This window comes from Dromiciops gliroides, chromosome 2, assembly GCF_019393635.1.
Source record: "Dromiciops gliroides isolate mDroGli1 chromosome 2, mDroGli1.pri, whole genome shotgun sequence".
NCBI classification, from domain to species: Eukaryota; Metazoa; Chordata; class Mammalia; order Microbiotheria; family Microbiotheriidae; genus Dromiciops; species Dromiciops gliroides.
The window spans coordinates 24,517,147-24,536,941 of NC_057862.1; the positions used below are offsets into that span (position 1 = coordinate 24,517,147).

General features: G+C 38.0%; 1 protein-coding gene across 1 annotated transcript in view; it reads right to left on the reverse strand.

Moving 5' to 3' along the window:
- Positions 1-2,718: 2,718 nt before the first annotated feature.
- RTKN2 (rhotekin 2) overlaps positions 2,719-19,795 on the reverse strand; it is an 88,877-nt gene continuing 71,800 nt past the window's right edge. The window contains 4 exon segments of the mRNA XM_043983979.1: positions 2,719-5,483; positions 5,485-5,830; positions 7,718-7,825; positions 13,810-13,975. Of these exon segments, the coding sequence (XP_043839914.1) occupies positions 5,312-5,483; positions 5,485-5,830; positions 7,718-7,825; positions 13,810-13,975 (792 nt within the window). The 3' untranslated portion in view covers positions 2,719-5,311.

The following is a 19,795-nucleotide window of genomic DNA, read 5'->3' on the forward strand; positions in this document are numbered from 1 at the left end:
GCACCTGGTTTGTTTGTCCTTTTGACTGAACTCAGGCCACTATACTATTTATTGTTGTCAGTATTAACCCAGAGGAAAGTACTTGAAGAAGAGGCAAAAAAGCCTTCATGAATTGGTTCTTTGAATTTATATTTGCCATGAATTCATGGCTTCTACTTGCTTTAGGAAATATAAGTACTTGGTATAAGAGATCCCTTTAATCTAGAAATTCAGTTTCATCCAGATTTTAAGCGGGGGTGTGGGGGGGTGGGGAACCGTACAGAATACAAATTATACACATTTCTCAGCAAAAATAACATTCCCTAAACAATTTCAGGTCAGATGAAAACATTTTTATTTTTTTAGATCAAAGACAAAGTGGTGCTTCCTTCCTAGTTGTTATGGCTAAAAAGCATTAACTGCAAAGTTAGACCATCCAGAACAAACCTTTGCCTATGATTAGTACCCATAAAGCAATTAAAAGTAAATATGTAAACATTTAACTACGGCAATGCCTTTGAAATGTAAGTGTAAAAAGACATCCCATCTACATTACAGTTTAAGACTAATGGAACACTTAAGACGTACCAGGAAATTAAACTGTCATCAGTTAAAGTTTAATTAGTGTTTTAATATTTCACTCTTAAAAACACAATTTGTGTTTTGCTAAATTCCTACCATATTGGAAAAAAAAAAATTCTTGGAGCAATGGCATTTCTCTGCCAGTCTCTCTTCTCCTCTCCTCCCCCTGCATTACAGGTGATTGCTTTTTAAAATGGCATTTCACATAAATTGTACCAAACTGCCCTATAATTCCATTTGGGGCTGAACTAATTAACTTCTCAGCAGGTGGCTGAGGGGCTTGAATCCATGCCTGAAGAAATACTTGACTGCTTATACAATACAAACATGTCTAACTGACCTTACATCGGTTGTCTCTAAATCATGACAATTTCCATTTTTAATAGTACCAGGTAAAATACATTTAGGAGAACCCTAAAGGGCAAAGATAAGGCATTTATAAATGGATTTAACTTTCCACATACATTTGAATCCATTTAAAAAGGCCCTCTCATAGGTCAGGGGCTACCTGAGAAAGTTAAAATGGATTTCACAAAACTCAGAGAATTGGCATGTCTGCTATTTTCTGAAAAGCTGTTTACCTTAGGAGGTATAAATCATACGCTAACCAAATGCCTTCTAGATTGACATCTCTGTCCCCACTCTGTGATTCTATTATTTCTGTATTTAACCACATGATGACTGCCAATGCTTAAAAAAATACATTAATGCTATTATAGGGACAATTCACATAGCAGGGCACAAAAGGCAGATCTACTAGCAGAGTCATCTTCTGAGCATCAGAATATCATCCCAGAATTGCTATACATCTATTAACTTGATCAAGTTTCACCAATTAAACTATCATTACCAAGACTGGGCAAGTTTCTAGTAAAAAAGGGCTTTGTTTCAAGTTTATCGTCTGTCTACGGGAAGAAACACTTTAAAAGGGCAACAAGGAATGTGAAAGGACAGCCCATTGAAGCTGCACCAGCATTTTTTTTTTTTACAACTCAGCATACATTACTCTATATCATAAACCACCACCATTTATGGGAAATGAGATAAAACGAACAGGTCTTTGATGAACTTCATCATGGGTTTTAACTCAATACCTTCCAACACTCTCTTCAAGGGAGAATAATAGAGGACTGGGAGCTTTTTGTGTGATAAGCACGCCTTTCCCTAGGGTGTGTCCGTGGAAGGCAAAAGGGAGAAAACATTGAATTCAATGTGTTTGTCTAGGGGGAAAAATAGCAATCTTCCTGGTATATGCCAATGATAACTATAAATTTGTGAAGATAAAGAAATGACTTAATTAAATTAAAAGGCTTGCTTTGGATTAGCAAATGCTTTAGTTGACTGACCAATACCTCTCAATTGATAAATAAGTGGTTCTTAAAGTAGGAAGGATTCTGGGAGTCACTAATGTATTCCTATTCTGGTTTTTGATATTTTTTAAAATATTTGTATATTCTGTATATTACACACAATCCTTTTACAAGAATATTTCCTAGAAGTTGTTTCTACGCAGCATATTATTTTATGGGCACATCTTTTCACTTTAGCATCTAGAGTGATGACATTTATTAGGTCATGGTATAGCGATGAGACAGTAAAGTCCCTGTTCTATTACAATAGCTTTGGAAAGAAGTTTCATTAATTTATCCTAGATTTTCTTTTAGAGCCAACAGATACCCTAATGGTAATTATGTAGTTGTCTATACCAGAACATAATGGAAAAATGTGCAATGTAAAATACTTTTTACTACACTCCATGCCCTTGCACTACTTAATCTAATAAACTGCAAGGAACAGGGCCCAGATCTTACCAATAGCAAGAGAAGAAACAGCTTAGTGTTAGGGTTGTTTTGTTGGGGGTTTTTTTGAGGCCATTTAAATCTTTCCAGACATTATGGCAACAATAATAAGTTATTTCCTTCAGTGCACAAATGATACTGGAGATACTCAGAGTCAGAGAAAATCTAAAGGGCAAACAATTAACTTGGGGCTCACAAGCAGGATCAGATTACTCTAGACTAAGTCTTTATTGCATCAGATGTTGGATATTCTGCTTAATGGTCATTCAATTCACCTACATTTCTATTAAATTAGCATCAATGTAGATTTTCCTTTGTATGCTATTTATAATCCATCTACCTCTATTTATAATCTATAATCACTTTGCAGACCTTAAAGTGCTATACAAATGAGAATTATTATTGTTCACATTATTTACAACAGAAGTTATGATTCAAGATGTAGCATGAGACGTTTTTGGATATGACCAATACAGGACATACTTTGTTTGAATGTGTATATTTCTTAAAAGTTCTTTCTCTCTTTCACAGAAGGGGAGTTGAGGGAGAGAGAGAAATGATGTTTGTTAGTTGAATACCATAAAATAAAAAATTTACAATAAAGAGAACCTATGTTCTTCTTGGTATCAGCCCATCAGTAACAGAGAGGTCATCGGGAGGACTGTACAGTGCTCCAGGGTCATCCATGTCCAATGTCAGAGAAATAATGGAGACATCTATCTCTAAGACCTTCAAAGTCACCCACTGAGGAAAGGTATGACTGGTGTGTAAATTATTTTTGTAGCCAGGAACTTTTAACTCACATCAAACTAAAATCCCTCCCTGCCGTAATTTACATGAGAAATGAGAAGGATGGAATTCAAAAGTTTCAAGAGAGGTTAGACATAAAGTGGTGCCAACTATGAAAGGGAATGGCCGATCCCAGTGACACAAGCCATTTTGCCTCCGGCATAGTCTAGATATACAATTAAGTAGAAACAGATGACACAAAATACTATCTAAAACAGCCCTATTTTAAAAAAAGAATTATTTTACATTTCAATGCTGGTATTTCCCTTTTAGACTTTCAATGTCATTTGTTAAAAGGGCAATCAAAACTGCAATTAATATAAATTTCTTTGACTGGAGAAAGGAAGTTAGTTTTATTCCTAGGATTTCATAGGCAGAATCTTCCATAAATTACACTAGCCAAGCATTCGGGGTTGGCTTCTCATCGAGGATCTTGTCTCTCCTTGTTCTCCAGTGGTTGGGGAATTCTCTCTCATTCTTTATATATATCTTGGCCACGCAAAAAAGTGCATGTAAGTCCTGATACCGGACAAAGTGGCATCATTTTACATGTTCACCTATACAGTTAAGCATATAGGCACACACATATTCTACCCATAAAATTACATTTATGGCAATAGATATTTTGAGGCAAAAAAATAAAAAAATAAAAAATAAAGGCTCCAATTAAATTAACAGAGACCATTTTGGCCCAGCACTTACTTTGCATTGTAATAATGCAGCCCTGATCCAAGATTTGGAGCTTTTAATAGCTTTAAAAAGATCCCCAGAGATTAGAGAACAGGGCAGTAATTTAATCCTTGTATTTTTATTTCCTCCTTCCAACAACATTTAGAATTCAGTAAGATTTGAGATGGTTAGTGTTGCTACTGACACCTTATGGAAAATGCTTTGTTTGGAAATTTGGATTAGATTTTTTAAGAAACAACCCTCTGTTCTTGCTTACAAGGAACATTGTAACAAGAAAAGGGTTTTTTTGTTCCTTTAAGGTGTTCATCTGTTCCTGCTGTTTATTCCTCTCCTTGAATTCATAATCCCATTTCTGTCACCATGATTAGTTGCTATGGAAATTACCACCTATGGAAATTATGTCACTGTTGTAAGAATCTGACTTTAGGTAGATAACAGAGACAACACATTATAAACCTTTAACTAAGAAAGGAAGATCAGGTTTAATACAAATGCTATTTATCTGTGTTAAATATGGAAAATTAATACCATATTCAACTTTTCTGAGAATTCCTAATCTGCCATCTGCTTTGAACACAACTGCTAATTAAATGTTAAAATGTTGGCCAAGCACTCAATTACAAACCAAAGTTTGAAAATCCAGTGTTACACAATAGGAAATTAGCACTGGCTATAGAAAAGTGGATTTCTTATTCAATAATGCATAGAACATGTTGTCATGTATAATTTCTGTAGGCCAAAACTGGAATATATTTGACTTTCAGGGATTAATGGTAAAACAGCTACGGGGCTCATCAAGGAAACAATTTTAAATAGTGCATTAAAAATTCCTTTTAAAGATGAAGAATTCAATATGATTCCAGAATTTATCCCAAGAATTTAAAAGGTCAAGTCTATAAAGTGGTGACTAATACTGAATTGGAGCCAGTGAAATGTCAGATGAGAATTCCAGAATATTAAAGAAACTTTCTTGGGTGGATTCGGCAATTTGTGGTTTGAATAAAACTTTTGAAATATGAATTAAAACAAACTTTGATTCCCATTAAAATTCACAGGATGAATATATGACACATACTTAATAACATAAGTAGAGATTCTCTCCCCAACAACCCCCAATTTTTCAGCTCTGTTTTCCCTGGGGGCAAAGTTTACACCCTGGTGTTGAGTTGGGTGCAAGTTAACTCTTCCAGACTCTAAGACTACATTTAGAATCTGACTCATTCAATTCTGTTGTGGAAACTACATGGAAACAATTAGACATAGAAAATAAATATGTCTCCCCCCTTTAAAAAAGGTGTTTTCTCCTCTAATTAATATTACAAATCATTGATGCAAATCACCATCCATAGTAATATGAATAGTTACCACAGTCATTAAGTAGCAACACATCTCAATGCCTCTGAAGCAACAAGCCTCAATGGCAAATAGCAACCAACACTGGCTTTTGCTAAGCCATGTATTCATCAAGAGTTTCATTTGGGATTGTGATCGAGAATGTCTTTGACGGATTTCTGTCCTGGAGTAGGTACAGGGTTGGCCTCTACATCTGGTTTCGTACCTGAAGGGGCCAAGAGCTCATTACAAATTAAACTATTATCTCCACTGGGAAGAAGTGGATGAGGTGCAGCCGTTGGTTTGGATAACAGGCGGATCCAAAGAGGAAGTCCGAGACACGAAGCTCGTCTCTTCCCAGACGTTCTCCTTGTCCACCCGGTCTTCCTTCGCCTGGCTCTTCAAGCTATATGGCGGCTTATCTGAAGGGGGCAGAGGTGCTCGCCTTTTCTTCCGCTTTCCATCATTAGGGTTTAACTGTTCGTTTGTTGGAGACACCTCAACATGTTTCTGGAAGACTATTTGATGCGTTCCGTCAAAGAATGCACCCCACGGGGGCGATGCTTGCTTCTGACCGATGAGGAACTGCCCATTAGTATCTTCAATTTTCTTCTTTATGATATCAGTTAAACTCTCAAGTTTCGCTGGGGAATCAATGCCTATAATGATTTGAAGAGGGGAAAAAGCTGGTGATCCAATTCCAAAGTTACCATAATTTTTCAATAGAGGTTGACTATTCCTTTCCTAACTTTAAGAGCTAGTAAGAATCTTAGACCAATGCTTTAGACAAATCTAAATCATTTTAGGATGTTTATGACAAAAGATAATCCAGTTTAAAAAGTAAAAAATAAAACAATTCCATTTATGTTACCAGACAACTCTGAGCCCCTGCTTTCTCATTTCTAAAATTGATGCGTTTGGATAAGATGTACTCTATGGGACCTTTCAGCTCAAAGTCTAAAATGTAATGATTCTATATTTCTTCTTCTTCTTTTCTAGGGGGTGGGGTGGGGCAATGAGGGTTAAGTGATTTGCCCAGGGTCATACAGCTAGTGTCAAGTGTCTGAGGCCGGATTTGAACTCAGACACTTGAATCCTGAATCCAGGGCTGGTGCTTTATCCACTGTGCCACCTAGCTGCCTCGATTCTATATTTCTTTTTTTTTTTTTTTTAGTGAGGCAATTGGGGTTAAGTGACTTGCCCAGGGTCACACAGATAGTGTTAAGTGTCTGAGGCTGGATTTGAACTCAGGTACTCCTGACTCCAGGGCCGGTACTCTATCCACTGCGCCATCTAGCTGCCCCGATTCTATATTTCTTAATCAATACAATTCTTCTGGAAGCATCCGGTCAGAAGTGCTCCTATTCATGGTTAGAGAACACTGCTCTGGGATGGTATGCCCCAAACTGCTCCTGAAGTTTTTTCTCCAATCTGGAAGTCTCTATCTCATTCTCAATGTATGTATGTATGTATGTGTACATGTGTATGTAGTACACGTGTATGTGTGTATATGCATGGGCATTGTGGAATGAATGCACACAAGTGTGCACATAATACAGTATTTAGATATTATATGTGTGTATGTATGTAACATATACAAACACATTTGTAGATTTATATACATATATATGAACGACTCTAGGTAGAAAAACTTCAGCTCCCTTCAGAGTGAGGGTAACGTTTCCATTTTCACAGTGGTCTACATCACAAAATTTCACTGTTGTAACTGAATAAACATTTGGCCTCTAGAATAAAATATCTTTGCCAGAGGGAAAAGGCCAGAGACACAGAGTGAGGCCTCTCCATTCCATTCACATCTATCTCCCTTCTTTGGTAAGTAAAGAAAGTGTCCAGAGTATCAATAGCTAGTTGAATATTTATTTATTCTTAAACAAAACGTAGCATTTTCAAACATTCTGCTAGGCTTGAGGAGTGTGAGTTTGGATATATGGGGACAATGACAGATTAAAACAGAAGGTGGTTGTGATTTTCTATCTATTCACAATATGGCTGCAAACTCACAAAGCTTCGATCTTAAATACCCTTCAAAATATGGGAGATTGGAATATCAATGAGACTCGAAGTTTCAAACTTTTCCAAGTACCAAACATTGCCATTTTCTTTGGCCAGAGATGAAAGCTTTCCATTCATTAATATTCATTTTCCCAAACCACTTAAAAATGAATTTAATAAAAGAGAAAAAATTACAGTACATGACTGTAATTTGGAATATTGTAAGCTTTCATTTTCAAAATTTTCATCAGCTACTCAGTTAATGTTTATTTCCCCTGTACCTTTATTCACACTGAAGCCTTAAAATTGTGTTTGATCTTAAGCATTCAAGCTATGAAAAATGTGTATTCATTAATTTTGTATTAATTCATATATTAAACATGAACTCCTTAGGATGTAATCATAGTCTTTTTTCATTCATTCTGACGGCCCCTAAAAAATTCAGCATTTTAATGTCAATAGAACAAGCTGTTTGAATACAGACAATGTTGTTTTTGTTACCCTGCAGCTTGGAAGAGACAAATCCCACTTACTCATATCATGGTAGACTGAGGTCGCCTCTTTTGTCAAGAACAAAGGTGGTTTCCGTGGTGACATAATCTCAATTTTCATAAGTTCTTCACAACAATGCTTCCATTGGCCTGAGAAAGAAAAGACAGACTAGCATAAAATATAAATGCAAATCCATATATTTTATTTTTAAGAGATGCCAGTAAATTTAATTTGATTTGTGAGTAAACCTGAAAAACATCACCTTTAAATAAACTTGAATAAAGCCCATAACTCTCCTTACTGTTAGTTGAAAAACCCAAATCTTGATGTAATGACAACATTAAGAAAATTTAAAAATATTTTTCCTATAAAACAAAAAGTTCCTTATGCAGATATTATGTTAGGACCTTGGGATAGTAAATGTTTTACTTCCTTACTAAAAGGATAGTAGCCACCACTTTGTGATTCTCACTCATGGTTAAAATATGGAGATGTTCATTTACATAATGAATAAAAGCAGTCAGTGTTTAAGACAGAATCAAAAGCAAAAATTGTCTGAGATGAAATTACCTGAAAGCTGAAAATGTGAAAAAAAACAACAACAAATGGGTAGTTTTGAGGCATGATTTTAATTTGGGAAAATGTAACTAAGAAATGAGAATTGTCAATCTAACAAACAATTGTTCCATTAGCTAAGATGATTATCATTCTTTTGACAACCATATGATGTTGGAAAATCATTCTCTTTTCTTTAAGTGAAACCAGTTATTAATAAAAGATTGGAGAGATATCACACAATCTATTTCTAACTTGAGCAAATTTGTTTTAGGAGAGACATTTTAAAATGAGTAGGCATTGGAATCTGAAAAAATCTAATCTTGGAGAAAGTTAAATTTAAAGAGCTTGGGAAAGATTAACTGTTCTTTCAAAAGTTTTATTTTAAAATCTAACCCTCGGATTGAGTTCCCTTGGCTCCAGTAACATACATTCGTTCGTCTCTTCTTTCCAGTACTTATTGAAGACCTACTATGCACAGAGAACATCAGTGCTCATCACCACACTTGCTATTAATTAATTACCCAAGATAAAAACATTCGGTCATCCCGGGGCACAATGTTTAATGTCCTCCACATGAGCAACCATAGTACAAATGCATGGAACTTTTAAAGACTGATTTATGGCCTACAGTTCCCTGCATTTTATTATGTTCTCAATATCCTCGCTCATGATCCAGTCTGACTGGTTTTCCTGGCTTTAAGAAATGAAAGACATCTCATTTTCAGTCAAGTTATCTGCAGTTTTCTGAGTTTGGCTCTAAAATACTAGCAGGTTAATTAATACAGTTACAACTTTTCAATCCATTCGCCTCAAGTAAATAAGGAAAATAAAAAAAAAAACCCACCTTTCAGCGTGTTTTATTACCGCCTGTTAAGTATGGTATATGGTAAAGATATGGAAACAAGCAAGACAGCAATTTATGAAAGGAATAAAATTCCGAGGATAAACCTTCAAGAATGCTCTAAGCCAAGTTTAAATCTCTGGGGATCTCAGGCCCAGTACTTTCCCCTTCTTTTAAATAAAGACATAAAAGCTAGCTGCTCCCCCCCCTGCAAATCAACCTCTAGTCTAATGAGAAAATAATGAAACAGATTGTGGACAAGCCAAGCAGGATGTCTCTGCTGCCTTTCTCGACAAATTCTGAAGTGCAGCGTTTTTACTGCACCCGATTAGCTGAAGGAGTTTCATTGTTAAACTGCTGGCTGAATTTTGTAAAAGATACTAATCTTGTTGGAAATTGGAACATAATACCACCTTCCCCACTGTACCCCTCACAACAGCAAATTCTGCTCAAGTCAGAGGAGCGTGAATTGAGGTGAAATGTTGGCTGGCCGAATTTTCACAACTGAACACTGATATTCTGGCAAGGAAATAAAATTGGTGCATATGGCTGTGGGTGGCTGCATCTTAACAACCAAACCAAATCTCCCTTAAGAAACATTAAATACAAATGCTGAGCTCATGCAGGAGCGGGCTCTGTTCTGCAGAGTGAACAGGAGTCTCCAGTCATATAGTTGATCATCACTTACATGGCTGATATGTGGACCAGTGCCGGCCAAAGGGGAGGGGACGTGGTGGCCACTAGGAAGGAAGAACTATATCCATTCCAGACACAGTTGCTCAAACAGTCTCCCTGATGGCTCTGCCTGGCCGGGTCATGGTCCCACTCACCCCCTTGCCCCTGACAGCCCCCAGAGGCTCCCACCTGCCTCTGTTGTCTATGTTGTTCAATTGTTTCACCACATCCTACTCTTCGTGCCCCCACTTGGGTTTTCTTGGCAAAGACAGAGTGGTTTGCCATTTCCTTCTCCAGCTTATTGTACATATGAGGAAACTGAGGCAAACAAGGTTAAGTGACTTGGCCAGGATCACATAGTTCTTAAGTGTCTGAGGCTGGATTTGAACTAGGGAAGATGATTCCAGGCCCAGCACTCTGTGAACTATGGTGCCACCTAGCTGCGCTCGGCTGGCTCTAGGACAACACAGAAAACCTTCAGTCTCTCTCTGGCCCAGGAGGAATAGAGCCGACTGCGTTGTGTTTGGGAAATGACACAGTGCTTGAAGCCAGCCATCTCTAGTTCTCAACACTCTCCTTCTCTGTATTCCAGCCAAACTGCCCGGCCCTTCCCCCAGCTTTGCCCAGGAGTCTCCTCCTCTGTATTCTAACAGGGGACTGTCTGTTGAAATGCCTTTACCTTCCATTATAGCCTATTTTGAATCAGCCTCTTTTCAGGGGGGAGAGGGGAGAAATCGACCACCTGTCAATAAGCATTTTTCATCCATTTGTTTTTTCCCATATGGATGGTATAACCTTCCTGAGTGAGGAAGATCTCACTCAGAGTAACTGAACACAATCGGAAACAATTCAGACAATGGTGATCATGTGTTAAGATACAATCGATATTGGTTTTTGTGATTTTGTTTGGTGCCTGATACACACAATGCCTGATACACAGACGTGTGTAAAACTTTGATGTGGTCTACATGGTTTTTGCCCCATTTGCTGTTGATTCCTGAGCTATGTATCCCAGTATATTTTTCACGGTCCTTCCCTATGTCCTTCTTTGCAATGGAGTCATTGGATATTAAGCAGATGTTGATTTAATTTAGAAAGTCTTAAATTCTTGGAAGGATTTTTGTGTCCTCATCCTCTACAGCATATTTTGGCACAAAAGTGGCCATTATTTTCATGTTGGGTTTTTTTTTTTTTTGAAAATGCTTGTCCTGCCCCTTGCAAGACAAGATAGCTGCTTCTCCAATTGCAACACCTTTATTTGTCATTCTAAGAAGGACCTCTGAGAAACCTTTCCACTAAGCTGCAATGTCCTTGTTAATATATGTCAATTTTGCTAGGATTCGGCTGCTCCATTCATATGTATGTTCACTGGTCAAAGTAGAAACACCAATTTGGATTACTAAGTAGAGTTAATGTTGGTCTCAAACCCTGTGATTATTACAACTTCTTTCTCCTTTTCTGAAATTGGTTGCCATCACTACCCAAGTGGAAGCCAGTAGCATAGAAGGCTCATTTATATTCAGTTGTCATCATTTCATGGGCTTCCATGGCCAAAGAGAATTGATTTCCCTGGGGCAGCTAGGTGGCACAGTGAATAAAGCACTGGCCCTGGATTCAGGAATACCTGAGTTTAGATCTGGCCTCAGAGACTTGACATTTACTAGCTGTGTGACCCTGGGCAAGTCACTTAACCCCAATTGCCTCACACATACAAAATTGATTTCCCTTTAAAAGAAGGTGAGTTCATAGCTTAACAACAACAACAACAACAACAAATTATGTAGGTAACCTTATCTATCACACCAGCAATTCTTTAGTAATTGGGGAGTGTAGGGAGGTAAAAGGATCAAAGATGATACATTATAAAAATAACTCTTTGATCTTTATTCTTAGACATTATAATATGTTATATCTTGTTTGCTTGAATCTCATAACACTATTCTCAGATTCTTAGCCACAGGATGGTGACTTTTCAACAAGGCCAACCCCACTACATGTGGCCTTGATCCCTTCCTCTCCCTTTCTTCAGTGTCCCCATTATCTCTTCTCCTTTTCTTTCATCTTCAAGCACCTTTTCATTTTCTTTTCTTTTTTTTGCAGGGCAATAAGGGTTAAGTGACTTGCCCTGGGTCACACAGCTAGTACGTGTAATAAGTGTCAAGTGTCTGAGGCCAGATTTGAACTCAGGTCCTCCTGAATCCAGGGCTGGTGCTCTATCCACTGCGCCACCTAGCTGCCCCCAAGCACTCTTTCCATTGGTTCCTTCCTTGTTGTCTATAGACATGTCAGTCTCCCCAGTTGAAAAAACCTTCAAGACTTGAGCGACCATACTACCTCTCCATTTTTTCACAGCCAAGCTCTTCGAAATAGATGTCTACACCATTGCTTCTGCTTTTCTCTCACTTTTGAGCCTTTCGCGATCTTGCTTCCCACCTCATCACTCAAATCAAACAATTCTCTTGAAAATTACCGATGATCTCTTCATAGCTTCTCCATCCGTAGCCTTCTCAACTTCCTTCCAGCTCTTTGTTCTACTGACCAACCTCAAGCTCCCAGATACTGATTTTCTTGGTTTGTGATGCTGCTTTTTGGTTCTCTACTCGTGTGTTTGGTTTCTCCTTCTAAGCCTCCTTCCACACAACACACTTTAACTCTGGGTGTGCCCTAAGACTGTGCTGGGTCCTCATCTATTCTCTCTCTATCCTCTTGGAGACTTTGTCAGCTCCTGTAGATGTAAGTCTCACCACCTCTATGCAGATGCGTCCCAAACCTAGCCTAGTCTCTCCCCTGAGCTCTGCCTATTTCAGACTGGATGCCCATAGGCATCTCAAACACAACATGTCCACCAATGAACTCATTCTCTTTCATTATCAACTCTCCCCATCCAGAAGTTCCCTATGTGATGGCAAGGGTACCATTCATCCTTTTCATTACCCAGACTGGCATTATACTTGACCTCTCATCCTTCCCACATATTCAGTCTATCACTAAATGTTGGCATTTCTACCTCCACAGTATCTCTCCGAGATGACCCCTCCTCTCTACTCACATGACCATCATTCCTCACTCAGGTTCTCATCCCCTCTTGCTCATTCGATTCATTTTCCTGTCTCAAGTCTCTCCCTCTCCAGTCCATCCTTCAAACAGCTAACAAATTAATTTCCCTAAAGTATGGATTTTACCAGATCATTCTTACTCCATAACACACTTCAATAGCGCCCTCTGTCTCTAGAATTAAATATCAGCTCCTCTGGTTAGCTTTCATAGCCCTGCACAATCTGCCCCCAACCTTTTAAATACATTATCCACAGTACATCCAAACTGCCCCCCCCTTTAAAACTGTTCCTCAGATATGATGCCTTATCTCTCACCTCCACATCTTTGTACAGGCTGTGATCCATGTCGGTTACCATTCCACCACAGCTCTGCCTCTTAGAATTCCCTTGTTTCCTTCTAAACTCTCTTCAACCCCTATCTTCCCCATGAAGCCTTTCTGGTTTTCCTTGGCAGAGGAAATATTTACCTCATTTATTTTGTACATATTTTACATATATGGATTTATTCAGATGTAGCCTTCCTTATTGGGATGCAAGTGCCTCTTCCCATTGGTGTCCTCAGTGTCTAGCACAAGTGCATGCCACACAGTAGGTGACAAATGATCCTTCACTGGCTTACTGATTGAAAGAGGGAAAGAGCTTAGGATTTCTGGGGAAATTGCTGTAAATGTATCTTAAGAAAAAGGAGGGGGAGGAATAAGCATTTAGTAAGTACCTACTATGTGCAAAGCACTTTAATTTGATCCTCACAACAATACTGTGAGTTAGTGTTGTTAATATTATATAATATTATGATTATTATTAGTACTACTAATACTAGTAGTACTATTATTCCTATTTTGCAAATGAGGACAATGAGGCAGACTGAGACTTGCCTCGAGTCCCACAGTGAATCACTCTGATCTTCCTGATGCCCCGCCCCCCAACCCTGGTGCTCCATGTGCCCCTTAGCATTAGTTTTACACACAATGATGCTCCTAGAAAATCACAAATGTCTACTTACTGAGGTCAAAAAAATGCTGCCTGAAAGCATCCATCCAGTCATGAAGCTCTTTCAGACTATCGGCTGCGAATGTCTCTGTGACTGCCTTCCCAGCCACAAGGTTGATCACGAAGAAGCGATTCGCTCTTTTCTTGGGATCTTTGTCCATTGCTCGGATTCTGGTTTCCTGAAAGTTCAGATAAAACGCCACCTGAAGCTTAACTTGACAAATCTCCCCAAAGACTGCGGTGCTTGGATGGCCCAGTCGCCTGGCACACAAGGATAGATCTGACTGCTGACGGATCAGTCTGGGCCTAAAAGGAGTCCTTTCCTAGGACTGATTTTCAATATCCAAACTTCAGACCCTTATGTAGGGGTTTTCAAATGAGTAGCATATTAAAGCTGGCTCTCTATAGTGACTGAGCTAAATTCCATCCAATTAAAATCTAGCAACTGTTGGAATCTTCCTTGGTGTGAGTGGGATGGGGGGCGGGGGAGGGACTTTTATTTGCATCTCTTACCCTGAGCAATGAAACAAGAAGTACATATGATAACTATGATGCAGAATACACGTTACCTCTATTTCCAACAGTAATAAAATGCTCCTCATTCTGATATTCATGCCAGGGACCAGAAGGATCAGCTGAGACAGGTAAAGGACAATAGAGCTTCTTCTACTGTAGTGAACTTGTGAGGGTTTCCTCATGAACATTTATTTTATATCTCCCATTCATTTATAAAGCTCACAGCTAAAGGTCTATAAAGCGGTATTACTCCCATAAGATGTTCACATTCAATGCTGGGAAACATTTTAAAAAACCAGGCCCAAGTCCCTGAAAAGGAAATCATTCTATTGGGCCTGATTTGTCCACAGAAAGAGGAGAGGAGCTGTTAGGCAAGGTAGAACTGAATGGGGAGTGGGAAGAAGGCTTCCCCCCAAGCGGTGGGGGAACATACCCTGCCACTGAATGGGGATAATAATATGATTAGGTAGATTCAGAAATGGTTAAAGGAACAGACCTCAGAGAGCACTGACTTTAAAAGCCACCTCAACTTAGGGAGTCCTAAGTGGAATGAAGGATGGCCAGGACCCCTAGTTGTTCAGTTTTTGTTTTTTGTTTGTTTTGTTTTGGTGAAGTAATTAGGGTTAAGTGACTTGCCCAGGGTCACACAGCTAGTTAAGTGTCAAGTGTCTGAGGCTGGATTTGAACTCAGGTCCTCTTGAATTCAGGGCCGGTGCTCTATCTACTGTGCTACCTAGCTGCCCCGGTTATTCAGTTTTTAAAAAAAATGTTCATCGATATCTTTGGTTTTTACATGGCCTCCACTTCCTGTTTCTTTTCACCTTACTCCTCTCCCAGAGAACCGTCCCATTGAATAATTAAATTTTTTTTTTAAAGAATGCCCCCCCTCCAAAAAAATAGATCAATACATTGGGGAAAAAAAAAAAAAGATCTGACAATGTTTGTCATGCCATACACCCGTGGATCTCTGCCTTCCCTCTCTCCCATTTCTGCATGGGAGGGGCAGGGGTGCTTTCTCCTATCTCTTTTTTGGTGCTTAGCTGGGAACTTTGCAGCATTTTCTCCCCAACCTCTCTAAATTCTAATACCTTCCCTCTTCAATTCTTATTTATCTTGCATTTAGCTCACTTTGTATATGGGGTTGTTTGCATGTTGTCTTCCTCATTAGACTAAGCTCTTTGAGGGCAGGAACTGTCTTTTGGCGTGTTTTATGTCCCTAGTGCTTAGCACAGTGCCCGACACATAGTAGGCACTTAATAAATGTTGATCAACTGATTATTTGGTAGTTTTATGCTTCTCTCCATTTACTGTGGCTTTCCTTATTTTACTTTGCATTAGTTCATATTTTCCATGCTTTTCTGTGTTTGTCACATGTCTCCTCCTAAAATACTGTCATATTCCTTCATATTCACATCCTTCAGTTTATATATCCTTTCCCCTAATGATTGTTCCCAGTTCTCTGCTACTACAAAAAAATGATGCTATAAGTATGTTGGTGTATCATGGGACCTTGGAATCTGTTTCAAAGGACATGGTTATTTCAGTCACTTCATTTATATAAGTTCAATTTGCTTTCCAAAGTGGTCAACTAATTCACAGCTTCACCAACTATGCCATCAGTAAATGCTTCTCTTTCCACATCTCCTCTGGCAGTGACAACTCCCAACTTGGCCTGGTGTGAGGTGAAACTCCAGGGTTGTTTTGACTTGCATTTTCTCATAATTAGTGATCTGGAGCTTTCAGGCGACTGAATTCTTCTTTTGATAACAGTTTGTTCATATCCTTGAACCACTTACCTACTAGGGAATGGCGCATTAGTTGTTTATAAATCTTAAATATCAATCCCATATCTAAGAATTTAATATAAACAAACATTCTCTTCCCTATTTGACTGAGTCTCTTCTTTAGCTAGATGTGTTCATTTTGTTTGTGCAGAATCTTTTCCATCTCATTTGATTAAAACCATCTATTTTATCTTTTATATTGGGCTCTAGCCCTTGCCTGGTTAAGAATACATTACTTAACTACAACTGTGACAGATAGATAATCTGCTTTTCTTCTATTTTTTTTTCTTCTAACTTTTTTTTTTTAATGGCACAGTATTATTTGGGTCATGTATACATTCTGAATAACTGTAGACTATGGTATGTAATGATTGGAATGATGCCACCTGCTGGAAACTTACTGTAGAAAAGCTCCGCCATGAGGAGAGGTTCTCCGAGGGCAGGAACATGTGGCTTTCTTTGGCGTCAGGAAGTGATGTTTGCTTGTGGGAGGAAGAAGCGGGAGGCTGGCGCTCTGACTCTCTCGTGTGGACTCTGGCGAAGAGCGGAGCTAGGAATGCTCTCTCCCTTTAATAGATAGATGAAGCTAGATCTTTCTCTTTCTCTTCACCAAATTCTTATTCTCCTTAATAAATGCTTAAAAGTCTATACTCTTGCTAAAGCTTTTAATTTATTGGCAACCACTCATTAGATATTTTAGACAGTATAGCTAGAATTTTAGCCCCTTACAGTTATGAGATGTTGGTCTAACCCAGAGCTTCTTAAACTTTTTCTACTTGCAACTCCTTTCACCTGAGAAATTTTTTCCTCCATTATGTGGGTATATAAATAGGTATACACAACCTTTTGCTGTTGCCAAACTTTTCACAACCCCCCCATTGAGTTACATGACCCACAGTTTAAGAAGCTTTGGTCTAACCCACCTTCTGCCAGATTGCTTTCCACTTAACTACTAGTTCTAATCAAATAGGGAGCTCTTTTCTAAGTAATTAATGTTTTTAGGTTTAGGTTTTAAATCACTCTGATTTATCGTGTTCCATTACTTCCAATTCTCCCTTTTCTAGTCCCTATCATTGATTTATTCATGTAGTTTAAATGGACACCAAATGGTTTTGATGATTCCTGCTTTATAATACAGTTTGAGGTATGGAAGTGACATCTCCTTCATTTCTTTTTTATTTCCCTTGATCATCTATATCTTTCGTTCTTTAAAATAAGTTGTTTTTATTTTGTTGGGTTCTATAAAGTATCCTCTTGACATTTAATTGCCATAACATTATAAAACTGTAAATTAACTTTGGAAGTATTTCCATTTTTATTATATTGGCATGGCCCAGCCATGAGCACTAAATATACTTTCAATTGCTTACATTGTTCTTTTTTTTCTTAAGGACTCCTTTGTAACTGAATTGAGTGCACAACCTTGATTGTTCCACATTTTATCAATGTTGTGGATAAAGGCCCACATGGTGCATCTTTGGAGATACCTGTGTGATGTGAGGACTGAATGACAGAATCAAGATCTACTACGGGGTGATGTCTTGACTTGTGCATGAATTAGATGAGGCACAATTCACCCTCTCCTCCAGAATCAAGATCTAAAACAGATTCTGACACTCTAAAATGATGTGCCCTATCCCAGATAAAACCAAAAATCAACTGTGGGGACAGGCTGATTTCCCTAAAACAGAGCCAGCCAAAAGGTTGGATGGAATCAGTTTTTGAAGGACTTTAAAGACCTCTAAAGTTGTTTGTGTTTTATTTTAGAGGCAACTTTTGGGGCAGAGGCGCAACATGTTCATCTCTGGGCTTGTTGAATAGTCATTGGCAGTCATTGGTAGGGAACAGACTGGAGTGAGGAAGGATTGAAGGGGGAGAGAGATCAAACAGGAGGTCCGTGCAATCGTTCAGATGAGAAATAAAGTTGCCCTCAATAGGTTAGGGCCCTACAAGTAGAGAAGTGAGGACAGACATGATACGACTTGAGATAAACTAAAGGGAGAGTTAGGAATCATGGGTAACAGCCAACCTGGAAGACAGGAGGAATGATGTTGAAGGATGATAAATTCTGAAATTGGTCCTCCTTGAATGCTAAACCCCAGAGTAAATAATTCCCTTTCTTTGTCTTCAAATGTTTACCTCTGTGCACTTAATACTGAAAAATAATTTTCTACAATCTATAAGGGAAAAGTAAAAAATCAAATCATATAACAGGGTATGTTAATTAGAAGTGGATATAAATCTAATGCAAGTAGTATCAAATCCATAATCAATTAATAAACTTTGATGAGGGGCCTACTAGCTCAGGCACAGTAACCCAGCCTGGAGACACAAAAAGAGGCAAAAGACAGTCCCTGCTCTCAATGAGCTCACAAAGTCTCAGGATCTGATAAAAGTCCTAGATAAAGATAACTAAGAAATATGTGACCAAAAGCTATTTACTAGTAGACAAATGGCCAAGTGAGAGGGACAAATAATTCTCAAAAGAAGAGCAAAGTATTCATTCACAACCAGATGAAAAGACTGCTCCAAATAAGTAAGAATAAGAGAAATGCAAATGACTACAACTCCCAAGTTTAACCTCATACCCTGAAAACTGGTCAAGCAGACAAGGGAAACAATGATGGAGGGGTCCTGGAAATACTAGCACACCAAGGTATTGTCAACCATTCGGGAATAATAATACAATAATACAAAAAAGAGACTCCACTGTGAAGCATATACCCTACCCAAGGAAGCCAATGAACAACAAACAGAAAAGGGACCTAGAGATAATACTCCAAAATACTTACAGCAGTCACAAAGAATTTTTAAAAAGTAGCAAATAAAAAACGGGTAAACATGTTGTGGTATGTGAATGTAATGGAATACTATTGTGCTGTGAGAAATGATGGATAGGATAAATGAATTTAACCAAACATTCAAAAAAAGGATTTGGAATAGTAGGCAAAGACCTACCAAACTCCCTTTTATGAAATAATTATGGTGTTGATACCTAAACCAGGAAGAGCAAAAACAGAAATAAAATTATAGACCAATTTCATTAATGAATATGGATACAAAAATCCTAAAAAAAAAAAAAAAAATGCTAGACTACAACAATATGTCAAAGATTATACCATGACCAAGTGGGATTTGTACCAGAAATGCAGGAACGGTTTAACATAGGGAAAACCATTAGCATAATTACTTATATCAATAACAAAAGTAACAAAAATCATGATAGATGAAGAGATGCAGAAAAGGCTTTTGAGAAAATACAACACTCATTCCTATTAAAAATACTTGAAAGCTTACTTGAAAAAAAATACTTGAAAGCAAAAATACTTGAAAGTATAAATGGATTTTTCCTTAAAATGATGAAAAGCATCTACTGTTTAAAACCATCAGCAAGCATTATTTGTAACAGGTATAAGCTAGAAGCCTTTCCAATAAGATCAGGAGTGAAACAAGAATGCCCATTATCAGTAAGATCACTTAATATTGTACTAGAAATGCTAGCTATAGCTATAAGACACAAAAAAGACATTGAAGGAATCAAAATAAGCAATGAGGAAACAAACTATCACTTTGAAGATGATATGATGATGGTATATACTTAGAGAACCCTAGATATACTTGGAAAATCTAAAAAGCTAGCTGAAAGAATTTTAGCAAAAGTAGCAAGATATAAAATAAACCCACATAAGTAATTAGCAT